This window comes from Dinoponera quadriceps, unplaced genomic scaffold (assembly GCF_001313825.1).
Source record: "Dinoponera quadriceps isolate SergipeBrazil2010 unplaced genomic scaffold, ASM131382v1 scaffold586, whole genome shotgun sequence".
NCBI classification, from domain to species: Eukaryota; Metazoa; Arthropoda; class Insecta; order Hymenoptera; family Formicidae; genus Dinoponera; species Dinoponera quadriceps.
In genome coordinates this window covers 1,015-11,863 of record NW_014554764.1, presented here as the reverse complement: position 1 = coordinate 11,863, position 10,849 = coordinate 1,015, and the positions used below count along the sequence as shown (strand labels likewise).

The following is a 10,849-nucleotide window of genomic DNA, read 5'->3' as shown; positions in this document are numbered from 1 at the left end:
GTCATCAGTATCACCATAGTTGCGTTTGACGTTGTGATTCGACACGCTTCGCGGTATGCACGTGTTCGATGTCATGTTATCACCGTGTAATACTAGAGGATTAGATTCGCAGAATTGAAAATGTGATCACAGTTAGTTAATTCTTTGTTACAAGAAAACATATATATCATTTTATATAAGCGTTAAAGGTACATTCAAAACTTATATTACAAATGACTACTGTATTACACTTTGATGTTAGGATTGGTAAGCAAATTATTTATACGTAATTTTCACGTAATTAAGAAATAAATAAGGGAGTGATAGAAATAAATTGACAGTAACGCAATAACGTAGGATGTTAACAATGGAAAACGACGTGGGTAAGATTTCACATTCATTTAAAATCTCAATTTACATACATATATTTAGAATATTTATGTACAAAATATTTATATATACAAGTGCATATCACTCAATCACACGATATCTTCGAGAAATATTAGGCGTGTCTGCGCAAAATGCGACTGAGAAGCATTTTAAGCGCATTCCGATCCTTCCTTCGCAGTGTCCGGTCGAAAGACACACGCTGTACGAGCGCACGTAACGCTAGTAGCCTCTATGCATACGTATTATAAAATTTATACGAGAGCCACGTATGCCTTAACATTATTAGAAGAATCATTTAATCGGTGCTCTATCGAGCGTAGACCAATGTAAATACAATTTCCTATAGTTTCCTACGATTTCCCCTTTTTGGCGCAAGGCTGGAAATCGTACAAGTGACGCTAGTTGCATTGTTAAGACATACATGACGCTTGTAATGTACATCAAGAATCGTTGCTGAGCACCAGCAATCCCAGATCACAGCGCAAATGTCCGAAAGACATCGTAAAGACGCGCAAAATAAGCGTCTAAAGGATGTTAGGATCTTTTGGAATTTTGTGCCGCCCGGGAATGTTATTAGTCACACGATATTCTAACGGATGACTATCATCATTCCTATCAGTCACATTCGATAGCAAAGTCAATGCCACTCTAAAAAAAAAAAATATCTCACTTTTTCCCACGCTATAATGTCTCATGTACTACATGTATCATTAATTTTCCAGCTACTGCACCAAGTGTCACGATGGAAACTCGTACTTCTCAAACCTCTCGTGAAGTCCCCGCGAAGAACGAGTCGCGACCTGATCGAACATCAAACCGTGTCGCATATCGTTTTGAATCCGGTATCACTGGCACCATTGGGGCACATGTCCGAGGCCAGGGCTTTCGAGTCTTCCTTTCGGCTCTTTCCTCTCGCCTGTCCCGGTAGTGACATTGCCCACTTCAATTTCCTTTGCTTCCTCCTTGTCGAGCGGGGAAGGAGGTGCTCCTGCTGTCTGTAACGAAGTCAAGCGACGTCGCACGATGACACGAGTCCTCAACGCTAATATCGAACGTAGTCGTTACGTTAGGCTTTGCAATTTAACGACTAATTTCTTTGATCGTTTTCAATGAAACACCGTTGCGTTCAGCGAACGGTTACACAACGGTTAAATAATTCGTCAACGATTGAAATATAATAATAAATAATTCGTAATCGATTGAAATTTCAGGATCTAACATTAAAGATCAATAATCAATGACTGCTCACTGACTGCTTTTTCCGCTGAAACGCAGACACGCCCGCGGGTCTGTTATCAATCGACTTATTTTTACATGAAAAAAATCTCGCGCCGTACTCCAGCCGTGTTTGTTTGTACCGGTGGAGACCGTTCGATTGCGAACGAGACGCAGATGTTTGGACAAACAACAAAGGCGAGCATACGCTGTCAGGTGTTTACTCACTGGTATAAGCGATCTATTTGGATACCTATCCAAAACAGAATCACTATAATAGCGATCACGCTAATCACGCCGGACACCAGCGGCACCAACTCGTACGATTCTTCGTCGAGGCGGGACGCTTCCGGTGCGGAGGTATTGTACGCTGAAAGAATAGCAAAAAAGTTTACATCTACAACGCGTATGTACGTGCGATAAGATAATGTCTATTTGACAAAGTTTTCCTCTTTTTCGCGTCATAAATTACTTATTACGTACGAGAATGTTTTCTACTTCTACTGTTTTATTGTCTATATATTAATATTTAACCTTCAAACACCAAGACACACCTGCTTTCTTCATTCCACTTTCATGACTATTAAGACCGGGAAGATGTAAAAAATCGACGTACTTTCTAATTTTCTCGAAAGATATCGCGCTTCTTTATTTTATTCTTATAAAATATATCTTGTTACTAAACCTTAGTTCGAGGATTATTATTTTATATACCTCGCGTTTTATAAAATCTATCACCGCGCTGTACGTCCAGTGAATAACTACTTGGTGATAACGTACCTAGGAAAGGCATAGATTTTAGCCACTTGATAACCAAAGGAGAACACGCATTTTTATCTTTCTCGAATATTTTATACGTGTAAAATTTACTTGGGCCAACGTTGCAGTGCTTAATCGCAATCAAAGGCAACATTAGAAGTTGCATGCGTTACTTCGCGTTGTATACACTTGGTATACATACGAGATACAAGCAAGCCACGTGCATTTGCATCGACACACGTGAAAGTTATTCGTGACAGCAAAGGCCACACTGTGTTTTTTCAGCAAGCGCGGCTGGTGTGCACTGGTTTTATGCATATTATAAACTAAATGAATCGCGTACACAGAAACGGGAGAACGTACCGCGAGAGGAGAGACGATGGAACGTCAAGGATCATACGATAGCGTCTTACTGGAATAAATCCCATGTCTCTTGCGCGATTAAGATTACAAAATGAACATGCCTGTCCACAAACGATTCGACGAAGAGACGATTCAAACGGTTTTTACGGTAGCTGCTAATTTCGCGAAATCAATGCAATTTTCAGCCGCCCAATTTTGATATCAAGTTGCGAATAACACGACGCATGACAATTTAATATCTTTAAATCAGGTGACGATGCATAAATAAATAAATAAATTCGCATCGTCAACCAACTGTTAATTAAATATTATCAGTAATATTTAAATTTAAATTTACATTATCAGAGGAATCTTAATTACTGAGAGAGATAAAGATTCTTATTTTACGATTTATCGGACGACTCGAGAAAACAGAATTGGTCTTTAGGAAAAAGTGCGAAGCGGGAGTTAAGAGTTCTCACACGAAAGAAAAGCGGATAAGTTGCGAGATCAGCAGCCATATTTGCCTACAATTTTCGATCCTCCTGTTCACTACGGTATAACGGCGTTTTTCTTATGGTTATTAGCGGAGTTCTCTACTCCCCAGAGAAAGGTCTCTCCACGAGCTGACATGACAAGATAATCAGACAAGAAATTCGAGACGAGAGGCGTTTCCTCTACACACTGTGTGCTCGTGCTCGGCCCATTTGTTGACAAACTTATTTTGGTCTCTACACAAAAAATACCTTAGAAGTTCGTTTAATCTTCCTACACTATGCCATCGATGCCATCGGTTAATAAAATAAAATGAAATTCAAAATATTATGTTTATTAATAAATATTATATTTGTATTATATTTATTATCGATAAATATTAAAATATATAATGACTGGATTTTCTTTATTTTTTTATATATATATTTTTTTACTTTATTGAACTCCAATATCTAACGTTCACCGTAAAATAGTCTGTGGTGTGATTATGCATGTCGGGAGACGTAAAAAATATCGATTCTTGCGTCTTCTTATTTACAGAGTAAACTCTGTCGGATTTCTCTGCGCCTTGCTTTCACGCTGGTTAATCAATATTTTGCATCAGCTTGCCGATCGTTCGATGATAAATACGTTTCTGCCAACGTGTGTGTGCATAAATTGCAACGGACACACCGTTAATTTCGCGTGAGCGAAATAAGCAGTTTTATTTTCACTGTTGCGGCATACAGGAAAGAATAATAAAGGTACTTAATAGAGATACCTGCAACTTTCCTCCTTGATGCTACCGTGAGCAACACTTCGCACCATGAAGAAAAGCTGCTGATTTCTACGAATAATATTACTTTCGCTTTTCTATCATCATTTTCCTATTTTTAGCCACTCGTTTCTACAACAATACCATGTCACTCGAATTGTACGTTGAAAGTAAATTTGCCTTTATTTCTATTTTAGAATATAAAGCTAAACTAAACTTATAGCTTTCAAGTTAAGAATTTAGTTCAGCGTTTAAATATGTAAAAATATAAGTAAATTATTTCACCATTCTAGTCGTGTATATATAGAGTGCGTGTTGATTAAGTAGATAACTACGAAAGAACTGATTTTCAGACATAAAAAATTCTGCCTGAGGTCCACATATAGCAGGTAAAGCGAGGACCAAGAAAAACCCGTTTTTCACCGCAACAACCATACCATTTGACCTGAATGCATATCTCCCTGCGACTGATGACAGTATCGCGGTTAAAAACGCAGCTTCTAAAGAATGCTCGCGTTATCGGTGACTAAGTGCCGGCCTTTTTATTGACTGGTAGTTTCCTTCCACACAGGGCGTCCACACGTGCAGTTTAGTGGAGCACGACAATTTCGTCTCGTTGCCGAGTCACCGTCGCTTTTGCTCGAATCACGATATATTCGCGGCCGGTATAGTTACTTGCCGGCTCTCTTAGCTCATATCATCGAGTACTAGCATGCGGCTCACGTGACGCAATTCTGAATGCGCGATCAAGAGGCTCGCAGATCGGAATGTTCGCGTCGCGTTTGCGACTCAACCTTCTCTTGTTGGCAGTGCATCCGATATGTCATACGTAAAATGCTAATCAAGGTCTTGGCGAGAGATTAATCGGGGGATCTTGACGTGCAGAGAACACATTCCGGTGAATTGGAGAAGGGGGAGGGAGGATTAATTGAACGTCCCGACCGGATACGTTCGACGGTTAATTCGACAACACGAATCCTCGGAATAAGCGTGACACGTCGGATATCCTTCGTTGTTCTCGAATCATTCTCGCTGTCAATGTTACTGTCGAAGCGACGCGTCGATCGGTTTTTATCAGAAGCTTACGAAAGCTCGTCGCATTTTTGGTCACCGTGTTTCGTTTATTTTCCACATTTTCCCACTTTTAACCCTTTGCACTCGAGGGCCCCGGAGCGGAGCCATTTCAAATTTGTCTTCAAACTCTGCTATGGAGACAATGCAAATAACTTTCAGTTCATAACATAAGGACAAAGACAAATCGTAAAAACTATTGTGTATAGGATATTCCGCTCTTGCTATTTGCATTGTCTCCGTAGCGGAGCCCTCGAGTTTGAAGACAAATTTTAAATGGCTCCGCTCCGGGGCCCTCGAGTGCAAAGGGTTAATATTCCATATTAATAGTAGCGAGACATTACATGTCACGTTCAATCAAAGTGCCTGCCATTATTCACCACTTTTTACTATCAAGTAACTGCTTCCGCGCACCCGTAAAATGACTCATCTATAGTGCTAATGATATCATCGGCGACCCTACGAACTTTCCCAAGACTTTAATGACAAATTCTCGGATATTCCGCAAATTCGTCGCTTGAGAGTGGAAAAATACTGCATTCGCGACGTGCAAGTACGGACGTTAAATTACCTGCGAACGATATGCACGTATTTTCGCACGTTGGAATTTATCCTCTCGTGTAATCACAGATATTGCGGGCTCCGATACAGCACCTGTTGAATTCCACGTGAACTAGATTCGCCGTTCGCGCGAGATCTCAAAGAAACTAGGACGAGATCTTGAAGAAACTAGGACTTCAGAAAACGCGTTGAATCTTCTCGCCGAAAATAGTCACGGTGCTTGATTTGATAAATTAAAAGCGCTCTTATTAATTACGATACTACGTCAGTAGATGATGTCACGATGCAAAAGCATGAGGGAGTGGAAAGCGATCGATAATTCATCGCCACCACGATGTATAAAATTTGCGAACTAGCGGACCAGCGAGTCAGCGAAAACGCATCAGCTAAAACGCCTCGATCACGAAAAAATAGTCATAAAACATGAAGCTACCGTAAGCTACCACGAAAGCAGCCTACTTTCACTGAGTCGCGTATTTTCACTTGCTCACTTCACGCAACTTCATCCTTCTCAATGAGAGACGTTTGTACGACATTATCGTTAAGTGCTGAATTCGATTATTATATAAAGAGTCACGGGAAAATTCGAAGGAGCACCGGGATCTATTAACTTTAACGAGATTGATTAAATAATCGACGAGCGATTTCACTTTGCATATATTCCGCGATTAATTTCCGACGAATCTTGCGAAATCTACGATGTTCTTCGGTCCGAATAAAAAAATATCACGTTTAATATATGTTATATCGGGTCACAACATAATGTTGACTTCAAATATATCGTTTGTCGCGTCGTACCGAGTATTCAAAAATTATCCCAAAAATATCGCGGACACCCGTAGAACAAGAGCAGCGTTTGTTTCTCGGAGGGACGAGAGTAGCGCTTTTTCATCATCGCAGTTGTTCAAAATTTATTCAGCTGATCGCATACAAAGGAACTGGGGGAGGGTGAGCGCGTGTATTTTTATTGTTAGTTTGTCGTAGCGATTAAGTATCTCCGTTACGGAGAACGGTGTTCGCGGCAGATATTCATTCGCCGTGCTGTTTTCATAACGGCAGCGACTGAGCATTTCCAATGAGTTTCCGCGCTACAGGTGGAAATGTGCGCTTGCCATAGCGCGCTTGCACCTATTCATTATCTTCATTAAAGAAACATTTTCACTGCCACGTCCTTATCTTCAACGTCAGGACACGATATCGATTAAAGAACGTTTAATAAACGGCGAAACACACTGTCACGATTTCTTAAACTCGGAACGTGTGCAATTTCTCTTTCCTTTCTTTCTTAATTGCTCCTCATTAAACGGCAATTTAATCTTAAAGATATGCGCACTCTCCAACGCTTTTAATAAATGCTCACTTTTATTTTGCAATAATTACAACATCACACGTATTCAGTTTTTAATAAACTGTGCCCAGAATTTCCTCGGCGAATAAGCGCTGCTCGCATTTCTCGATTGTTTATTATTCACATTGCTGGCAATGATTAGTCGAGTTCTAATATAGTTCTTATTTCCTATGAACTTCGCGAAAATAACGGGTATGAACTTAACGAAAATAACACCACATTGACCGTGCCGATCTCCCCTCATCATTTCTTATCTCCCCTTGTACATTCTCAAGCATTACCTTCCGTCGAATTGATCTTCATGTTGTCGATCTCCCGTTGGCGAAGAGTTAAACTTCCCAGGTTGTTTGCAAGCTATTTCGCAGATTCCCCGCTCTCCAATTGTGCCGCGGTTAATCGAGTGAAGGAAGCCGACGCGACACGAGGAAGCGCGTTCGGAGCACTCCCGACTCCGAGCGAGTCGGTCGTCTCGAGAGCATGAACTGCCGGCAACATGCCCGCTGTCGTTTATATAGCCACGATAAGACATCAACAAGAGCGACAGAGAGGAAGAAGGGATGTACGTCGGCAGAAGAACGAAGAGAAGAACGAGGATCCTGAGTAGAGGGAGAAAAGAGAGACGGTGGTGGCTCGCGGAATGAAGACAGAGGTAGCTGGTACAGCTGGGGCGATGCGGGGGCGACGGAGGAAGAACGGAAAAAGAAACCCGACAAAGACACTATGAGATCCGTGAGGGGCCTCTCTTATTCACCATTCCGGGTCTAGGTATAACCTGGTACGCATTGGAACGGCGCACAGCAGTGCCTAAGCGTGATGTTTTCTTGCGAAAAAGGAAACCCCGCAACTTCCTTATCAGATCCAAAAACTAAACGGACGAAATAGTTTAACACGAAAGAAAAAAAGTATTTGTTAGTCAGGAATCAGAATCGTGCTACTCTGTTGGTAACGAAAGAACGCGACGCTTGAATTTACCGCCGTCTCCGAATTCCACGACGCGGTCACAGCAAACAAGTGGAAATAAATACAAAGTTTTTATAATAAAAGATTATTAATATTTCAAAAAAGTTCTCTATCTAAATTGAGCAGTTTATTGGCAAGAAATATTTCTTTAATATCAGTGATATCAAAATTTATGGTAACTTTTGCAGACAGAACAGCATCAACTTAGACTAACATTTTTAATTAAGAAATTGTTATTCAAAATATTTTTACTATAGTTTTTTATTATTCAACTATCTAATATCCAGCGAGAAATTTATATCGAATCGATGTTAAACTGACGTCAAATCGACATCGAAGCCATCGAAATTACATTGAATCGACGTCGATTTGATGTCGACTCGATGAGTCATTTCTCGTTGGATATTACGAAAACATATATGGATCATCTTACTCTTCTTTAATTAAAATATTTTATTACTCTCTTTTAATTAAAATATTTATTTTTACGTAATTTAAGGCACTTTTTCGTGTTTGGCAAGTTGCCGGTCATTGCGGAAAATAATTGATGAATTATACATTACAATACAAAAATATGCAAATAACTCGTTAACATATGTTTACCACAGGTTTTATAATAGTTCAATATGCATACGGAAAGTCCCACCAACGCGTGTATCATTACGTATCCCGATTCCTTATCGTCCCATTTCTTCCCAGTCTCATTGACGTAATCAAAAAGTTCTTTATTGCTGCGTATCATTGAAACTTTCGTAGAAATTGATAATTCGTCGATATTGATGGAATAAATTCGCGAACGTCTCACTGATGTTCATATTTTGCAACACCTTAAACGTTATTTGTCAAAATAGAAATTTTACGCGCAGGCATTTGCGCAATTACCACTTCCTGTCGTAAAATTATATAATCATGTCCGTATTACCGCGATTTATCTCCCGGTTTTGTAATATGTGTAGCACATATACGCGTCTGCACCGTGTAATACTCCGACTGCACCGCTCAGCATCTACAACACAGAAATAGTCTAACTTTTAATATCCTTCAAGACGAAGTATTTCTAAATGTCTGAAATTTCCGTATCACAGAACTAAATGTATCGATCTCCTTTTACTATCATACAATTCTCGCTTTTTCGTACGGTTCGGAAACTAAAATATATATCGAAGCTTCACGATTACTTGGTAAGAGTTACATTTATTTTCCTGTTACGAATAGATAATAATGTAAACTAGTGAAAGCGTTAAATCCGCGATTCGTGACTGTGCACTTAATCAACTGTGTAATTACGTAAGCGGCTGTCATGGCAGGATAAACGTCGAAGCCGGGTTTCACGTAATACTCGGCCATTAGAAATACTTTTGTAGCAAAGGCCAAGTAGGATGCTGAACTTAAATACAGGAAGCAGGCTACAGAGTTGAACATCATCTCCTGGAAAGAAAACACGATGGACAGCTGTTGGAAAGTTGTGAGATCAATAAAATTATCGTCTCAAAATGGCAAAATTAGAGATGAAATTACTTAAAATATAATGATTTTACGATTTCCTTGTAAAATGTGGTTCATTTGAAACGTATGAATTACATACAAAAAGTGACGAACGAATCATTCGATAGGTCTTCTCAGAAATCGCATAACAGGCAAGCAACAGAGCGGAAGTCAGGAAACAGGACGACGCAGTGGTCAATGATCCCTCAAAAGCCGAGCCAATAGTTGAACTATACCTCAGGCCATAATTGACCAGCAAACTTTGTATTAATCCGCTGATTACCTGAAATTATACATGAATATGTAAGAAACGAGGAAACTTCGTATCCTAAAACATCTGAAAACTTGAGACTCCAGACTGTAAAATGTTTCTCGAAACACCTAATTATCTTTACTTTTGCCAAATTTGCAGCCCACTGAATTTTACCTACTTCTTACGATCAAGGAAAATGAGTTTTTAATTTTTACACGAAACTTAGTACTCTCTCTCTCTCTCTCTCTTACTTTCTTGAATTTTCCATGATAATAATGTGAACAGCTTTCCAAGTATAATTACCGTTTCGCAAATTTTCACGATCCCCGGCGATGATTTGAAGAACTGCACGTGTATGCATGTGCAGCACCTGAAGCAGCAACAGCCGACTCCGCCTGCGCCGTGCGTACCAGACGAAGACATCCTGATCACCGGTCCTACATTGTTCATGCCCATGATTCTGTATCGTAGACGGCTAATTTAACGCCCGCTCTTGTATTTTCTGACGCGACGCTTGTTAAATTATCTCGTTAAATTGTCTCGTTCGTACAAACCGTTCTTTATTAATCCTTCTCTACTCGGCACTTAAGTGTCTTGCGCATGTGTATGTGAGTTCTCTCCCACAGAGATAATTAAATTTATCACACGTGAATCGCTTTGTCCAAAAATAGTAACACTTCTTAAGATAATTATCTTATTGTGAATTTAACAGCACTCGATGTACGATAAATTATTTTCCACACCTGCGTTAAACATAAAAATAAAAATAATCTTCCTTCGGTTGAAACTGCGATTTTATCAAGTTCGAAGATGCGTGGAGAAAGAAACTGATCGATTAGAAGTACATCCGAAATATCAAGAAGAGATTTTAAAGCAATATGTTACACACAACAATATGATGCGCGCGAGGTAAGACACTTTGAAATATTTAACTTAACCAGCACGATTTAACTAAACTTAAACAACAATTAACTTGATCGTTAATCTTTTGTTCTTCCTGGCAGCAATTTTGAAGAGAATGCGAGACGCGACCGTGATCGCGACCGATGACACTTTTGTACGGACTGAGGGTGTTGGCGCGTGCATCCACGAAGTATGAATGTCGTTGCACCCTCCACATAGCTCTCGACGCAGGGGAAATCGCTGTCTATTTCTGGCACGTGCCACTAACGCAGGATGTTTCGTCGGCTGGCTATGCAGACGGTGAAAACGCAAAAAACTCGGAAGAAATTTAATA

At 39.9% G+C, this 10,849-nt stretch overlaps 2 protein-coding genes across 4 annotated transcripts; both read right to left on the bottom strand.

Annotated features, from left to right (window-relative positions):
• Positions 1–388: 388 nt before the first annotated feature.
• On the bottom strand, positions 389–7,382 carry LOC106741692. The gene is made up of 3 exons (XM_014613943.1): positions 7,196–7,382; positions 1,813–1,954; positions 389–1,364 (listed from the first exon to the last, which is right to left on the bottom strand). The coding sequence occupies exons 1-3, from the start codon at positions 7,215–7,217 to the stop codon at positions 1,181–1,183; spliced, it is 348 nt and encodes a 115-aa protein (XP_014469429.1). The 5' UTR covers positions 7,218–7,382; the 3' UTR covers positions 389–1,180.
• Positions 7,383–8,468: 1,086 nt separating this feature from the next.
• LOC106741689 lies at positions 8,469–10,619 on the bottom strand. 3 transcript variants are annotated; one of them, XM_014613940.1, is made up of 5 exons: positions 10,167–10,619; positions 9,916–10,072; positions 9,460–9,642; positions 9,162–9,326; positions 8,469–8,880 (listed from the first exon to the last, which is right to left on the bottom strand). In XM_014613940.1, exons 2-5 carry the CDS (start codon positions 10,066–10,068, stop codon positions 8,803–8,805), a joined length of 579 nt encoding a protein of 192 aa, XP_014469426.1. In that variant the 5' UTR covers positions 10,069–10,072; positions 10,167–10,619; the 3' UTR covers positions 8,469–8,802. The 3 variants fall into 3 exon arrangements, with proteins under 3 accessions (XP_014469426.1, XP_014469425.1, XP_014469427.1); XM_014613939.1 differs by having other exon boundaries at positions 9,916–10,619; XM_014613941.1 differs by having other exon boundaries at positions 9,162–9,302; positions 9,916–10,619.
• Positions 10,620–10,849: the final 230 nt, after the last annotated feature.

Excerpts from the sequence above, each read along its gene's own strand:
- LOC106741692 (XM_014613943.1), bottom strand. The coding sequence starts at position 7,217 with ATGAAGATCAATTCGACGGAAG. Across the intron at positions 1,955-7,195 it reads GAAGATCAATTCGACGGAAG|CGTACAATACCTCCGCACCG; the intron begins GTAATGCTTGAG and ends CTATTCTTTCAG. Across the intron at positions 1,365-1,812 it reads CAAATAGATCGCTTATACCA|ACAGCAGGAGCACCTCCTTC; the intron begins GTGAGTAAACAC and ends ACTTCGTTACAG.
- LOC106741689 (XM_014613939.1), bottom strand. The coding sequence starts at position 10,068 with ATGGGCATGAACAATGTAGGACCGGTGATCAGGATGTCTTCGTCTGGT. Across the intron at positions 9,643-9,915 it reads TCGTGAAAATTTGCGAAACG|GTAATCAGCGGATTAATACA; the intron begins GTAATTATACTT and ends GTATAATTTCAG. Across the intron at positions 8,881-9,161 it reads CTGCCATGACAGCCGCTTAC|ATGCTGAGCGGTGCAGTCGG; the intron begins GTAATTACACAG and ends TCTGTGTTGTAG.